Source organism: Xiphophorus couchianus, chromosome 11 (assembly GCF_001444195.1).
Source record: "Xiphophorus couchianus chromosome 11, X_couchianus-1.0, whole genome shotgun sequence".
NCBI classification, from domain to species: Eukaryota; Metazoa; Chordata; class Actinopteri; order Cyprinodontiformes; family Poeciliidae; genus Xiphophorus; species Xiphophorus couchianus.
In genome coordinates this window covers 23,999,896-24,015,658 of record NC_040238.1, presented here as the reverse complement: position 1 = coordinate 24,015,658, position 15,763 = coordinate 23,999,896, and the positions used below count along the sequence as shown (strand labels likewise).

The following is a 15,763-nucleotide window of genomic DNA, read 5'->3' as shown; positions in this document are numbered from 1 at the left end:
TGCAGATTCCCTAAATAAGCGCCGATTTCGGTGCTTCGGATGAAGTGCATAGGGGGCGTTTAGACCAGTTTGTGTCATTCTTCTTCTCCCTTATTTAAGGTCCGATGCCGTTTCCTTACAACCCACTGACCCTGATGAGCACACCCCCCACGTCCATGGCCTCAGCCTCGATACAGAGCCAGCAGCAGCAGCAGCAGCAGCAGCAGCAGCAGCAGCAGCAGCAGCAGCCGCCCCCAGCCAGAGGGCAGCAGCGAGTGTGGCAGTCTCTGCTGTCAGAGCAGTACGAGACCCTGTCTGACAGCGACGACTGAACCCGAAACCCGCCGACGTCCCGGTTACCAGGGAAACGGCCTATGCTTCAGGCGGATCTGTCCACACCCGTCTCCCGGAACTAACCTCACTCTTTTTGCGAGTGAGGAGCGGATGAGGTGGTGTCATGTTTTTTTTGTTTGTTTTTTTCTTCTACTTTTTTTTTTCTTTGTTGTTTTTGGTGCTATGGCGCCCCCTGGCGGTCAGCTTGGAGCAGCAAGCAACAGGCAGGGTTCTCCAAAAGAAGACTCAGTATTTGCTCCAGGAGCGCTCACCGAGCCTGTTGGGAGACGTACACATCAACATGGAGGACGACAAACGGCACCAGTCGAGCTGAAGAAGTTCCTTCATGTGTAAAAAAAGAAACATAAGAAGCTATTTCTGAATTTTTTGTCTGATTCTGTAAAGATACACCCTGTCTTTAAGAAAATTTGTATGTACATAGAGTAACCTTTTTGCAGTGTTTTCTTAACTTGTTTCTTATTTTAACGTCGCTTTTAACTTGATCCACTTTAATTGAGAAGAGGTGTGGTGTAATCTTTAATGACGCACTTGTTCTCCCAGACTCCACACCACCAACCTGAAACTTTATTATTATTATTATTTTTTTTTTTTACCATGGCTTTGCTAAGAGAGACCGGACCTGTTGTTAAAACTTGACCCCTCTGCGGATCACAGATTGTGCCGCCGTCAACCAAGCACCACCAGAGCCTGAACCGGTGTGGACAAAAACAAAAACAAAAAATGAAGCGTCGAAATCTGAAGTCAGTCTTCGTCACACAGTGGAGCTGATGCGTGGATCGTAAATAGACAGTAGAGACAACTTCTCACCCAGTTGGAACAGAGAAACATCACAACAAGTTGAGATCACTGGCATCAGAGCCGAAAGGTGAAAAGTCGGAAATAAGCTTGCTGGAAATGATAATCGTTATGACTACTCCTGGACCCTGTCTGAATGATGAAAGTGAGCCAATGAGTTTATTTTTTCTTTTTCTTTCAATAGAGCTGACAACTCAGTGTGTTGCATCCCTGCAGTTTCTCTTTCCAAGCTGTCCAGAATAACGTCTTGTCAAAAAGGAAAAAACTGACAAAAAAAAAATTTCAGTGTCAGGACATGTGATTTCGTTTCAGCTTTCTTTTCTGAGGGATAATTTTGCCACGCCTTGTGAGTTAAGAGAGAAGGCAGCTTTTAAAACGATTTTCTCAGAGATATATGTTGGTGTCATTTGTATTTGTTTCTGCAGTCCCTCTTTTTTTTCTTCTTCTTTATTTCCTGTCCTGACAACAATCTGAGCTCTGTAAAACTGTCTTCTCATTACACGAAACGCAGAAACTAACCAAACGTAAAGAATGCTCTGCACCATTGTTGCACTTTTTGTTTGCTTTGTGGCTTCAGACAACAGAAAGCATACTACCTGCTGTGTAACTTAATCAACCTCCAGCCTAGGACTATACTAAGATGTGCTTTAACTTTTTCCCCGCCACTCAATTAAAATCTGGATGTTTGAACTTCCTTTCTTTCCTCACTGCTGGTACATAATATATTTTGGTGTTAACACCTGCATCAGTTGCTGTTTTTAAGTGCATGGTACAGTTAAATGTCTAGGAGTTTGCTGTCAAAGTGATTCAGAATCTTGATAACTTAATATCTGCTTTCATTGTGTCCGTCAACAGATGGCTCTGGAGACGACTCCTATTACATCGACGTCATAAACGGCAGTAACTCTGTTCACATTTTCTTTATGTAACAATGCCATATTCTAGCTGTCTCTCTGCTCAAGTTGGGAAACCCATTTTGCTTGAAACTTGATATTTCTCACCGTTTTTCGTTTCACTTTTGTTTTCCATCCTGCTTTTTAGGGATGTTGTGTGTTTACGGACGCAATGACAAAAAAGTTTACAAACTTGAATCTTAAATCCGACATGAAGCCGTAAAAAGAAAATAAATTAGTGCGTCTCAGTTTTTTGTTTTGTTTTTTTGGTTGGTTTCTTTTTTCCAGCTCTCTTTCAAATACACAGTGGTGACTCTTTTTGTCTATTGGAAATTGAGACTTGAAACCCCATGTATCCTATGATGTTAAAATGCAATATTTGTATCGCACAATGTCTCTTAGTAGGCTATTACAAGAGTTCAGACCAATCGAATAAAGTGGATCAGTCCTCCACCACTGACATTTGTAGGTTTACAGATGTGCCATCTTTTCTTTTTCTTTTTTTTTGACTGTCATGCTTGGTTGCTGAGGTGTACTTGCAACTGTCACTTGGCTCTTTACTGGCAAGTTATTGCAATATTAAATAAAGTGTCATGAATTGCAATATAATGAAAAGTATGTAATAAAAGTCTGACAGTCTGTTAGAGTAGGATAAACAGACAGACAAATACCTCTTATAAATAGAAATCGCACCTTCATAAAATATACATGTCGCCCCGTCACATCACCGTTCATGTATGATAAGGTGAGTATTTTCTTCCGCCTCAAGAAAAGCTACAAAAAAATATTTACTTGTATTCCAACCTCTTAAAAATTCAGATTTCCATATTTTATTTTCATATACAGTACAGACCAAAAGTTTGGACACACCTTTCTAATTCAATGGGTTTTCTTTATTTTCATGACAATAAGGCAAGAAATCCCACTTATTAACCTGACAGGGCACACCTATGAAGTGAAAACCATTTCAGGTGACTACCTCTTGAAGCTCATCAAGTGTGTGCAAAGCAGTAATCACAGCAAAAGGTTGCTACTTTGAAGAAACTAGAATATAAGGGGTATTTTCAGTTGTTTTACACTTTTTTGTTTAGTGCATATTTCCACATGTGTTATTCATAGTTATGATGCCTTCAGTGTGAATCTACAATGTCAATAGTCATGAAAATAAAGGAAACTCACTGAATTAAAAGGTGTGTCCAAACTTTTGGTCTGTACTGTATGTACTTAGTTACATTTTTTCTTGCTCCTGGTTTTTCGCTTAAATAAGAGTTGCTATTGAATTTTGAAAGTTAAGTCAAATTTGAAAAATAAATGAATTAATTACCATGCTTATTTGCAAAGGTGAAAAATAACGTTTACTTTGAAAGGACGACAGCACTCTGACACCGGAAGTCGTAATGTTTTGGTCGCGCCTTACTGGTTGATGAAGAGCGGTAGTGCCAGAAACAAAAAAAACTATGTGGTAAAAAATGCGGACGTTTTTACCTGCAGTAGCAGAACAGCTTTTTCGAGACATCCAGAAAAACTACGAAGAGACGACTCAAAGTAAGCAAAGAGCGAGTGGTGATATTGGGCCAGACGAGCGCTAGCTTGGTTGGTTTTAACGGAAAAGTGTCTTGAACTCTACGAACTAACAGCGAGAATTACTAACTTCCTAGTTCTCTCACTGTGTTGGCAGATTTGAATTATCGGATATCTATAGCGACTTGCTATTTGCTTCAAATAAAATGAAACTATTTCACTTTGCTTGTACAGTGAAAGAAATGTAGCTTTTGGTAATGCAGCAGGGTAATGTAGTTAACTATTTGAGCTGTAGGGGGCACTGCTGCCTTAGAATTTGAACTGGATTTTATGAGCTGTGAACAGAATTTTGACATTGCTAATAGGCCAGAACCACCTATCCTTAATACAAATCAGATACCGTATCATATATCCACATAACAATGTTGACTTAATTTGTTTTTTTCTGACGAGACTTAATGTGTGATTTCTTAATTCACTGTAGTAGTTCTTGGAAAAAAATATTTCCCTTCTTAATACAGTTCTTCTGTTATTTCTTTTTGCCAAATGTAAATGTTTCAGATCATCAGAGAAATTTTATATTAGACAAAGATAACCTGAGTAGATATAAACAGCTGTTTAGATGCAATGACTTTTTCACAGGGCCAGGTTGTTTTAGATGGCTATTTTCAAACTTTGCATTGTAACTGTAATCCTTAGCAGTAACAGCTGGCATCATGTCTTTGCAAAAAGTGGAATTTGAAGGAATAGTGGAACAATTGGCTTTCAGAATTGTAAAGGTTACTCACCCTGGTCCAAAGAATGTGGACCCTGGTCCACAAAAAAGGGATATTTTTCCTTTTAGCCCCACTTATTTTAAACAGAGGAAACAACCCGGGTTTTTTTGCCCCATTCTGAGTTAATTTTCTTGCTTGAAGACGTTTTTTTAATGCATTTTGTTTCAACTGACGTTTCTCTTGTAGTTATGTTTCCTTTCAGTCAACAAGCTGCAACCACTCATTAATGTCTGCAAGTGCTCTCTCTTACTGCAGACTCATTTGCAAAATTAGACTTGTGACTGGTGTTTGTTTTACACATATATCCTTTATCTGTATTTATCCTCAAAGGTAATCCGTAAAATAAGAAATAAGTCTTATTATTTGCAACAGTATAATTACATATTTCAGGTAAGTTTTGCACAGGCAGAATGTGGAGCTGCTGAATTAAAAAAAACGTTTGGCAGCATGCCTTTTCTTTGCCACAGAATAACACATCATCATACCAAGAGTAGTTGCACTTGATTGCAGTGTTCCAGTTCCAGTGTGACGGCCAGAAGCAATAACCTGGAGTTAGATTTTAGTCCCCTTTACACAGTTCCTCAATAAACTCGAATTATTTGTTGCATTTTGAAATTGAGATCTTATTTTTTTCTTTTTGCAGTACCTGATGACCTACTTATTGCGTAAGTATCCATTTTCCTAATACATAACACATTTGCTTCTGTCAAAGGTAGTATTTTGAGCTTGACAGCCATTTTTCTTCTGTTTTCTATTTAAAATATCTGTGTGAGAATAGCATTAACATCAATCATCCAGTGTGATCCGAGCGGTGATGGAAAGGGTGCTCAGGTTGAGTCATGCTGAACTGCTAAACCACACTAAGGAGAATGAATGGGGCATTTTTATGGCTTGGATTTGCCCCGCGTGATGTAGAGACAGAGACTTGATGCCCAGCTGTGTGTTGACGGAGACATTTCCTGCCCTGGTGGTCTGAGCTGCTGTCAGTGAGGGCCGCTCCCTGCCTGCGTAACACTTTCACATCCTGTTTGTTCATCAGGAAGTTTAAAGTGTAGGGGTACACGCTGTGGAAAATCTTGGTTTTGTGAAATTTGTCAGAAAGTTGAGGTTTCGCTCCATGTTTATCTTTTCACGAATTAGCGACTATTTTCAAAATATGATTGGAATTATCACAAGACAAATGTAATGTGGTTACATTATTTCTTTCTTCATTTCTATAAATTATATATTTTTTGTGGTTTGCAGACTTAAAAACATACAAACAAAACAAAATATGGTTTCACTTTCACGCTCTCCCCTCCCCCCCAAAAAACGGCACCAGAAATCCTCCGTTGACTAAAATCTTTTCTGCCTGACGGGCCCTGATTGTTGACCACTTGGTACTAAACTCGATCTGATTCATTGGTTCATTCAAGCTGCAAGAGAGCGAGAGAGAGCAAGACTTTCAAAAAGCAAATAGCGGAAAGCAGAACAACCAAGTTTACAACAAAGCTACTCGGGTTGTATCCGTTTGAGCCTTTGAAATGTCAAAGTGAAAAATATCAATAGATCATACATCTGATTGAATTTTAAATAGTTTCGTTGAACTTCGGTCCAGAACCACACAGCATTCTGGGGGATGTAGGCAGAAGAAAGGCTTTAGCCACTCAACCTCACAAAGCGAGCTAACAAAGGTTGATGGCATCAACTAACTCACTCACCCTTTGGTTACCTAGCAACAGCCTGTTGTGTAAGTTGTACAGCAGCAGTTTTGTGTTTCGCCACCGTGCATGCTCTGGGATCAGAAGAACGTCTCAATAAGAAGGATCTTGAATTATCAATGAATTTACAAATAGAAATTTATTCTTGATGGACTAATCCTTAGAGCTTGTATTTTCTTATAACTTTGAATCATGCACCAAGATTGAAGCCATGAGATCTCTGACTCTATTGGTTTTCCTCAACCCTCACGCCGCCTTCCTCTCGTCTTGGCAGGCTGAAGTTTGTCTTCGGGACTTGTGCGCTGCAGGCGTTGGACCTGGTTGACCAGCGCTCCGTCACGTGTCTGTCCTCTCCCAGCGGTCGAAAAGCCTTCCAGGTCTGTTAAGTAGCTGTCAACGTTGCGCACTTTGCAGTCAGGAGTCCCCGCTTGCACAGCTGACAATCTCTATAAAATACAACAGTGTTGAACTGCGAAGTACAACAGAACAACTTCCATATATGAGCCGCATAATTACTGTTTATGAATTTCTTTCTTCTGTCAACAGTATTACAAGACTTTCCGGGTTGAGTAACAGTCAGACTATTATAAACAATAAAGATGGTTTATTTTTCAAGTAGTGGGTGATGTGCTCAGGATGAGGTGTAGGGTTTTCTCATACATGTCTCTTTTGTTTACTGCGTCCTCTGTCTGACCTCTATCTGACCTCTGGAACAGCTGGATTTTATAACTGAGATTCAATTACTTCTTAGGGGATTTAGAAAAGCTCTCTTATAAATGAAAACAAATTGTTCTCCAGGATTTCTCTATATTTTGCTGTATTCCTTTTACCTTCTGCCTTGGCCTACTCCTGAGAAGCACCACCACAGCATGACGCTGCACCCGCCATGTTTCACAGTGGGGATATGTTTGTGGTGATGTGCAGTATTTGGTGCCTGCTAAGCATAGCGTGGAGACAATTTCCTGTCTCGTATGACAATAGACAGTAGTTTCATTTTTGCTAGTCAGCCCGTTTTGCTCAGTATCAATCTAACTGCAAAGATATTTATGCTAAGTGGTGCAGGGCTGCAGCTAATTAATCTATTGATTATTCTGACAATCAGATAAAAACAGCTTCATTTAACCACCTAAGACTTTTTATACAGTTTTAGAAATGCATTAATAGATGCTAATAAACAAATTGCTCACTTACTTTTTAAAATAAGAAATGAATGCCTAAAATGCAATAACAGCTTGATAGTTTGTAGCAGAAGGAATCTTCAGTATCTAAAAAAATATTTGTAACATCAACACCTGAAAGGTTCAGCCCTTTCTGCTTGACTTTACATCAATACATTGTAGGACTGATCTGTTTTTGTATAGCAAAAGGTGCTTAATAGGAGATTTTTATTTTTATAGGATTTGAACCAATGAAGCTAAGACTTTGCCACTTGAGGAGTTCTAGGTAGAACACATTTACAGACAAAGAAGATTTTTCTTAAATCTAAAACGTATACATAGACTTTCCTACAGTTTTGGCCTAATTACTATGAGCCTGTTGTTCTTTAAGGAAATTTTTCTTTTTTTGAGTCTGTATACTCCAGTTAAAGATCAACCGACTACTAAATTAGTTGACAAGCATTTCAGTAATTGATTAATAATAATAATTAATCCAATTAATCGTTTCAGCCCTACAGTAGCGTATCACAGAAATGCTAAAGCACATAAAGAAAAGGACTGGGCTTTAAAAACTTAAGTATCTTAACAAACTCCAAGTGTTGCCATCTTCAAATCATGACCTTTGTGACGTCCTGGAGAACTTTGACCCCAGGAACTGATGAGTCAGCACAAGTCAGAGGAGACGGTTCTCAACCAGAGAGAGGAGGTCTGGTTTTCATCTTTAAGAAAGTTGCAAATAAATTGTAAAAATAGTCATGATAAGACCACAACAGTTTTCAATTCTGACTAATTTAAATGTAAACTAAAGAAGAAAAATAAAAATGATCGTGTGTGTGTGTCTCAGTACGTAAATTAGTTCTGTTGAATATAAGAGCAACAAAGATTTTTGATAAATCCTGGAAATAACTAAAAATAAATCCAACAGAAGGTCTGAACACATTTATTATTACTCTTCAAAGCAAGAAGTGGGAGTCTGGATGTTATCTATTTCTCTAAATCCAGGATTTTCACAGAATTTCTCAGACAAACAAACCCGTCATCTTTACTGAGTCATGCCGTTTGCGCGTCAGAAGGGCGTGGCGTTACTCGTGGTGGGAGAATCGATGTTCTCCACACAGTTTGTGGTCATTGTGCCCCACTTTTTCCGGTAAACTCCTTCAGGCTGAAATAAAAATAGTTTTATAAAGAGAGCTGTTTTATGACAATGAAGCCGAACAGGAAGGTGGTTCCTAATGGGATAGTTTCAGCTCTGCTCTTGAATTGTGATTGTTTCGTGTGATTTCCCTCAAGGCCGGCTGATATTTGCTGTCCGGCAACCTGTAAGGCCAGACACACACAAAAAATCCCTTTTCTTTATAAAAGAAACCACTGAAAATGACTTTCCTTTTTGCTTTTTCACCAACATTATGCCATAGTATTTCTGAAACCAAACTTTTATTGCGCTCTGTTTCATTCCTGAATGTGAGGACAGTTGAAACCAGAAGTTTACATACACCAAATAAGAGACTCATACATCTCTCTCTTCTCACTGTGTGAAGTTAGACCAGACCAAACTTGTCTTTTTCAGGTCAGTTAGAATCTCCAAAATTATTTCTAAAGATGTCAAATTCAAGGCTTGGGAGCCAAATCTGACCCAACACAACTATATATATATAAAATATATATATATATATATATATATATATATATATATATATATATATATATAAGCTGGTTTTACTTGTATACTGCCAAGTTGCATCAATGTGAAAAGATGTTTAGTATTATTTAGTTTTAGAAAGCACTCATCAGATACTGAGGCAGCTATTTATTCTCCTAGCAGTTTGTTAATGGGCCATTTTATGAATGCATTCTGCCATAATCTGCCCTTTGAGGACATTTGTGATATCAATTCGGGCCGAAATGAAAATGAGTTTGACTCTCTTGCTCTAGAGGATTGAGATCAGGACTTTGTGATGGTCACACTGACACTTCCCCGTTCCTGTGCTAAAGCCATTTTGTAACCACATTGGCTCATTGTCAATGTGGAGACCAATCTCTGCCCAAGCTTTAACTTCCTGGCTGCTGTTTTTAGATCAGTGGTGTCAGACTCATTCTCATTTTGGGCCAAATCAAGATCATGCATGCTCTTAAAGGGCCAGAATTTATTGATAAAACCCATTCACAAACTGTTAAAATATCACTGAATTCTTAAAATTAAATAATATTATTTAACTTCTTTCCAGTCCCTCCAAGACTTTGTGGTTCTTTTTGTGATTTTTGTTTGTAATAAAAATCTAAGTGTTTGCGGTACTAATGTGGACATATTTGCGCCTATTTATGACAATAAATGCGACTTTTTATTACTCACTGTAGGCGTCAATTAAGGCTGAGGCAGCTGTTTAGTACAAGTAAGAAAGATCTCAAATGTTTGAGAAAAATCTGTAAAAAATGTTTCTTTTTAACTTACTGATTTTTTTTTTTCTTCTATTTGAAGTGACACCCAGTCTTTTTATGCCTCGGTATTTACGGAAGCTTTATTAGAAGAGCAACATCTATTCAAAAAAACATGTTTATTGAACATAACTTGCTCTCTAGCTGTGCTAAGGTGAGTTTTAATGAGCCGTTGGAAGCGCCTCAGTGAGTGGGTGAAAACGGCTCTTTGTGGATCTGGGGTTCTGTTCTGACAGCTCTGATCTTTTAAGCTGGACTCTGGGATGTGTGTTTCAGCTCAGGGTACATCATCTTCACACCGAGCTCTGACTTAGGAAGCTGTATTGAACTTTTAGCAAATAAATCTTAACTGTGACATTTTGAAGAACTTCCCTTCACTCTTAAAAAAAAAAAAGCCATCTACAATTAGTCATCCAGAAGATTTCCACTTGGATTAAAAGAGGATGAGAGAGTTGAATGATATGTATTTGTACATTACTGAATCGAGATAACGAATGAAGCGGGGGGTTTTGTAGCTTCCCATACATATGTGAATGTTTTTTTTCCCTTTTCTGCTGGATTTCTCATGTTGTATTTATTCTCTCTCAGTCTCTTTCCGCTGAAGGGATGAATTACTCATGAGAACGTGGCATTTCACCACTGGGATTTTCACCTTATCTCATTCCTAACATCCACTGACCTTTACATAAGGGATGATGCACTGATGTCTGCAGGGAAACAAAAGTATGAACAGAAACACCGACTGTGTGGTGTTATTAAAACGTATTGAATGAAGCAAAACACAAAAATATAAGCAGATGAAAACAAGTTACTTTTTTATATTTTGCCACCTTTTTTTTATTACTTTCAACCCAAATGAATACATCAAAATGATTTATTTTTTTTAGTTTAAATCAAATTAGCTTTGGAGTAATCAAACTTCTTGATTATTCAGGTCCCAGTTTCCATTGTCCTCACCATTTTTCTGTTTTCCATTTTAATTTTATTTGATGTTCACTACTTCCACCCGCACACTTTTCATTGGCTAAATAATGGAAGTAAAAGTAAGGTGTCAACTTTGAAGGCATATTTTGATCATTTTCTTTCTATTCAAAAAGTTGAAAGAAAACTCTTCAGTTCTTAATTTAAGCTGGTGATTATTAATGAAACTAATTTTTGGTGTGTCTGTCAAAATGACCAAATCATTAATTAATCCAAGTTTCATCTTGTGAAAAAAAATTAACTATGCAACATTCAGAATCTGAAGGCCGCTAGGATCTGAACTCTCACCCTGTTGTTACTTTTATAGACATGTGACAGCTCAAAAATGCAGAAAGAAAAAAACAATTAATAGCTATCACTATAACATGTAGCATTTTCAGCATCCCTCATTTGATATATGCTTTTAGCATTTAATTGATGCTCAATGAGGTAAATGACATGATTTATGCTGTTGGATATCAGAAAAATTAAGTTAATTGCAATCATTTTGAAGGGCTCTTAGTCTCAGATGTTTGAAATGGAGAGATAAGCAACAAAAGGTAATAATTCAGGCGAAAGTTGTCAAAGGGTGATGGAGATACGTGTGAAACACTAAACTGGGATTAATGCATAACAATCCTGCGAGGAGGAAGAAGTCAAGAGAAAAGTTGTCTAAAAGAAGTTGCTTGAAGATTTAACAGATCAGCACTAGGATTAAAAAAAACAAAAAAAAAATTGCAATTGCTGTGTTTCCATTAAATGAGAAAAATCACATGTGAATAAGTTTGTTTACACTATAAGTCATTAAAAACATGCTGTGCCATCGTCCTCCTACCTCTTCCTGTCGTCTTCTTCGTCTTTTCCATCAGTAGTAACATCCTGTTGTTGATCACATGACTTGTGTGATGCAAAAAAAAGTGTTTCCGTTGCAGTTTTGCAAAATACACTAATTTCTGTACAGCCGAAAATTGTGTTTCCGTTTAGCAAATTTATTTTCCTAATTCTCAGCTGCAAAATTTAATGATCAATGAAAACATAACTAGTGACAAATAATCACTTGTTATTATTTGTCACTAGTCTAAAATCTAAAATTTTAGATTTTAATTTAATCTAAAAAATGAAATTAAAAAAGTAAAGTTCTTGCATCATTCATATAAACTTTCTGCTTTGGTTCTGACTAACACAGATCTGCGTTAGCTGGCAGAGTCCAACTCTGACTGTAATTAACCACAGCACTGAATGACAGCTTGTTAGAAAGATTATAAAGGACATAAACTAGCCTAATCTTCAAACTTAACAAGAAATATTTAGATTTGGGCTATGAATGTTTGCTCCTTGACTACAAATACAGAAACCTTACTGATCTTTTAACCTTTCAAACACCAGAGTGAAGGTCAAAGATGTTTTTCTACTGTGCAGTTAGCATCCTTTGCAACTATTCTTAGCATTTATTTTAACAACTCAGTCGTAGCGCCTTTTTGTTTTAGAGACATGACTCAAAGACCCTCAATGTGTCAGAAACATGTATCTTTAAAACTACTAATTTGTGTTAATTTGAAAAAATAAATACAAATAAATCTATCAAAATGATTGACATTTTTTTTAAGGTTCTTTCTTTAAACTTGAAACTGAAAATATTGATTGATAATCATGTGTTATTGAAAGATTGATAGATTAACACCGGAACACCAACTATAAACTCTTAAAAAATGCAAACATTTTAAAAAGACTTAAATAAATAAGCAATGCGTAGCCTGGCGGGGGCACAAGTAAAACCTGGTGGCCCGCCAGGTTTGTAATACACTGGGGGACACCCTGCATTAAATCGTAAAGCACTTTTATAAGTCAACATAAATGCACCTGATCAGATGAGTGGTGATGCACATATGCAGAATGATCACATACAGTTGTGATATTCCAGGGTTTTACACCAGAAGCAGTTAGCTCTGTCAGCTCCTGGTTCTCTGAATCATGATGGCTTCCTTTCAAGGAAGTCTAAACTATGCTAACTCTCTCTCTCGCTCTTCCTGTTCCATGTGCTGCCACTACATGTCAGATTTTGATGTATTGTGTTTACCAAACAAACATATATCCATGTCTGCATGTTGCTGTATCCTTTGATGATATTAGCTGCCAGTGCTGCTATGTGAGCTGCAGCAGAGCCACATTTCTTTGACGCCAACAGGAAACAAAAAGGACCCAAGTGTGAGCTGCTTCTTAATCAGCCTAACTCTTTAGAAAGTCCTTGGTTTAGTTACCACAGTGTTCCTTCCTCATCCCAGTATTCATGGTGCTTTATTCATCTTCCTCAAGCTGCATTGAGTCGAAGCAATTTTCTCTTTTGTGCCTTATTTATAATGAAGCGTCGTACTGAACAAATGAGCTTTTTTTTTTACTTTGGTAGATCATAGGGGAAGGTAATTAATTATATCTCAGAAGAATAATGGTGCCAAGTCTGAGAGGCATTAGTTATTGTGCTGTGTCATGCTAATTTGCCAATGTGATGTCCTCACGCGCCCTCACAAGCATGAGAGAGGCGCTTAAATCACTGTCCAAAGCTGGGAGGGGATGCCGTCACCGTGGACACGACGCTCCGTCACCCAGGGCCATTAGACATCCCACACAGCTCGTTTAAAAATACATGATTTCTGCTCCTGCTCTTCTAAATAACTCATAGGAAATGATGAGGTTGAATAAATGGTAGCAAGATTACCTTAGATTCTAACTTTTTCATAGTGGGGAATACTCAAAATGAGCTCCTGGGAGAGAAAAGAATAGTTAAAATAGCCGTGTACTCGAATATTATTAGAGTAAATACAAAATGCAGCTTTTAAATGGTTATTTAGTTTATAAAGGGAAGCAAATTTATCCAAATCAGCCCTTCACTACGTAAAAATATAATTACTGTCTCCTAGAACAAGTCACACCAAGGTTTTATTACTGCCACCAGGTTAGAATCAATAAACACTCAAGTACTTGAATAGATCCAAAGACAATTTGTAGAAAACAAAGTAATTGAAAAGCCACTTCTAAGTCCAATAACATCTGTTATCCACAACCAAAGACAACATTGGAACAGAACTTCTTTGAGACATAGTCATAGAAAAATAGAAAATGTCTTCAGAGGCTTCCTCAAATTCATTGTGATACAGACTGCTACAGGAGATCCTTCCTGCAAACAGCCATCACCGTCTACAATAACTCTTTAAATAAATGAGTTACAACGTTTCATTTCCCTTTGGAATCAATTAAGTATTTTTAAAAATTTGAAATTAGAATTGAACAGTGAAAGTGGCCGATCTCCAAATTTATTCCAAGAACACGACGTGTTTTTGCATGGACTTTTTGCAAACTGCGTAGACTGCGGAACAGGTGGAGCGAACGCCTGCAGAGATCCATCGCTGTGACTGTGAGGAGCTCAGAGAGGAAAACGGGCAGAGCGCGTTGAGAAGCTTACAGGTTGCTAGAACTACAGCAGAAAGCTTTTTAGTAATCTAAAACATCTCCGAACTCAGGAGAGCAACGCATGCACATAACCTGCCTAATATTTGCTGAGCGCGGGCATGTCTTCAGCAAACCTGGTTCCATATAAGCTGTGTCCCTATTTAGGTAATTTAAAGCTGCAGTATGTAACTTCTACAACTTTTAAGGTTGGAAATAGAAAAAATAAAAAAATCACAATGTGTTCTTGGAATAACACATTCCAGGAATGTGTTATTCTTGGAACGAATAGCATTCCAAAAATAACATTCTTTCATCCAGAACAGAACTAAATGTAAAGCTCTACAGGCCTCGCTTGCCTTAAGGTCAGAGTTCACGATTCAACAAAAAAGAACGATACCATGTATGAATGTCATTATTTAGAGATATAAACCAAACCTGATGATTAAGAACATGAAGTCCTTAATCACATTTGCCAAAATATGTCTTTATGACTATCAAGACTTTTTTGGGAAATGTTCTTTTTTGAAGGAGTTGTCCGCAGTTTAATTCAGTTTGTCTGCTCACTGAAAATATAAAAGTGTTATTTTCACTGCTACCATAAATAATGATGCCAGACGTTTTCAGTCTTGTTTGTTTTTTAAGTTTGCAGAGATAAAAAGTAGGTAATTAGAATCAGGGGATAAAAATCTGTAATTATATCCTCTAGTGGAACCAACGTGTGCTGATATAAACATTTGTGATCGCTGCCAGACTCCTGGCACATAATAAATCCACAGCAGAAGAGAAATTTACATCAGTGCTCTGTCTTGTATATTAATCTAGTTTCCATGAATTGTTTGCAGGTCACTGGAGGTTCGGGCCGTTTGTACACTTGCTTCTTGTCCTGTCACTACTGCCCCTGCCCGGCGTTTACCTATACTGTCCTACGCAGAAACCAAGGTCTGCTGGTGAGTCTCCCAGAACCTGGTTCCATATAAGCTGTGTCCCTATTTAGGTCATTTAAAGCTGCAGTATGTAACTTTTACAAAAGTATGTTTTTTTCCATATTTGCTAAAACTCTCTTTATGTTGTGACAGTGCAACATGATGGATAATCAGTGAAAAAATCAAGGTCCTCCTCTCTTTGCTACTATTGCTGTCTGAAGAAACGCACCGCTTCCTTTGAAAAATAACCAATCAGAGCCAAGAGGAGGGTCTTAGAGTATGAATCACACTCATGTTTGTGCTGCTCGATGTGCTAATGGTGGAGAAACAACTTAGTGTTCCAGGAAAACTGTTTATCCGCCATCATTGGTGTGTATGCTAACTAGCCTTAGCATTCATAGCAGCCTCTGTTGTGGTGAAGCAGCTGTAGTGTGGCAGAGAGAAAAGGGGAGGGTGTGAACAGCGAATACACATGCATGATTGACAGCGCCAAGACCCTCCTCCTGGCTCTGTCTGGTTGTTTCTGACCAAGTGGTGCATTTCTGCAGATGGCAGTTGAACCACAGGGAAAAGAATAAGAGCTAAAAAAAAAAAAAGATCTGTGTTATGCTTTACTGTCACGACATAATGACAGTTTTAACACACATGTAAAAAAATAAATAAAATTATTTATTACAGTTATATACTGCAGCTTTGATAAGCTTCTTTAGAATATTGTGTTGGTGTTGTTGCAACGGTTTAGATATAATTTGACAGTCTAACTTTGAAAACAAATTTAAGAGCTTGATATAGTTTAAGGTACCAGTTATATATTAGTGTGCTATTATG

The 15,763-nt window shown here is 37.7% G+C and overlaps 2 protein-coding genes across 11 annotated transcripts in view; both read left to right on the top strand.

Annotated features, from left to right (window-relative positions):
- ncor1 (nuclear receptor corepressor 1) overlaps positions 1–2,497 on the top strand; it is an 80,133-nt gene extending 77,636 nt beyond the window's left edge. For 8 of the 9 annotated variants that reach the window (XM_028030855.1, XM_028030860.1, XM_028030858.1 and 5 more), the window contains one exon: positions 100–2,495. In XM_028030855.1, the coding sequence (XP_027886656.1) occupies positions 100–311 (212 nt within the window). In that variant the 3' untranslated portion in view covers positions 312–2,495. Of the gene's footprint in view, positions 1–99 lie in introns of all 9 variants that reach the window. The other variant, XR_003597228.1, reaches the window with a different exon arrangement.
- Positions 2,498–3,389: 892 nt separating this feature from the next.
- The window catches only part of zswim7 (zinc finger, SWIM-type containing 7), a 17,490-nt gene continuing 5,116 nt past the window's right edge, over positions 3,390–15,763 (top strand). Inside the window, exons 1-4 of one of the 2 annotated variants that reach the window (XM_028031713.1) lie at positions 3,390–3,566; positions 4,962–4,983; positions 6,293–6,395; positions 14,855–14,959. In XM_028031713.1, coding sequence (XP_027887514.1) covers positions 3,491–3,566; positions 4,962–4,983; positions 6,293–6,395; positions 14,855–14,959 — 306 coding nt within the window. In that variant the 5' untranslated portion in view covers positions 3,390–3,490. Of the gene's footprint in view, positions 3,567–4,961; positions 4,984–6,261; positions 6,396–14,854; positions 14,960–15,763 lie in introns of both variants that reach the window. The other variant, XM_028031715.1, reaches the window with a different exon arrangement.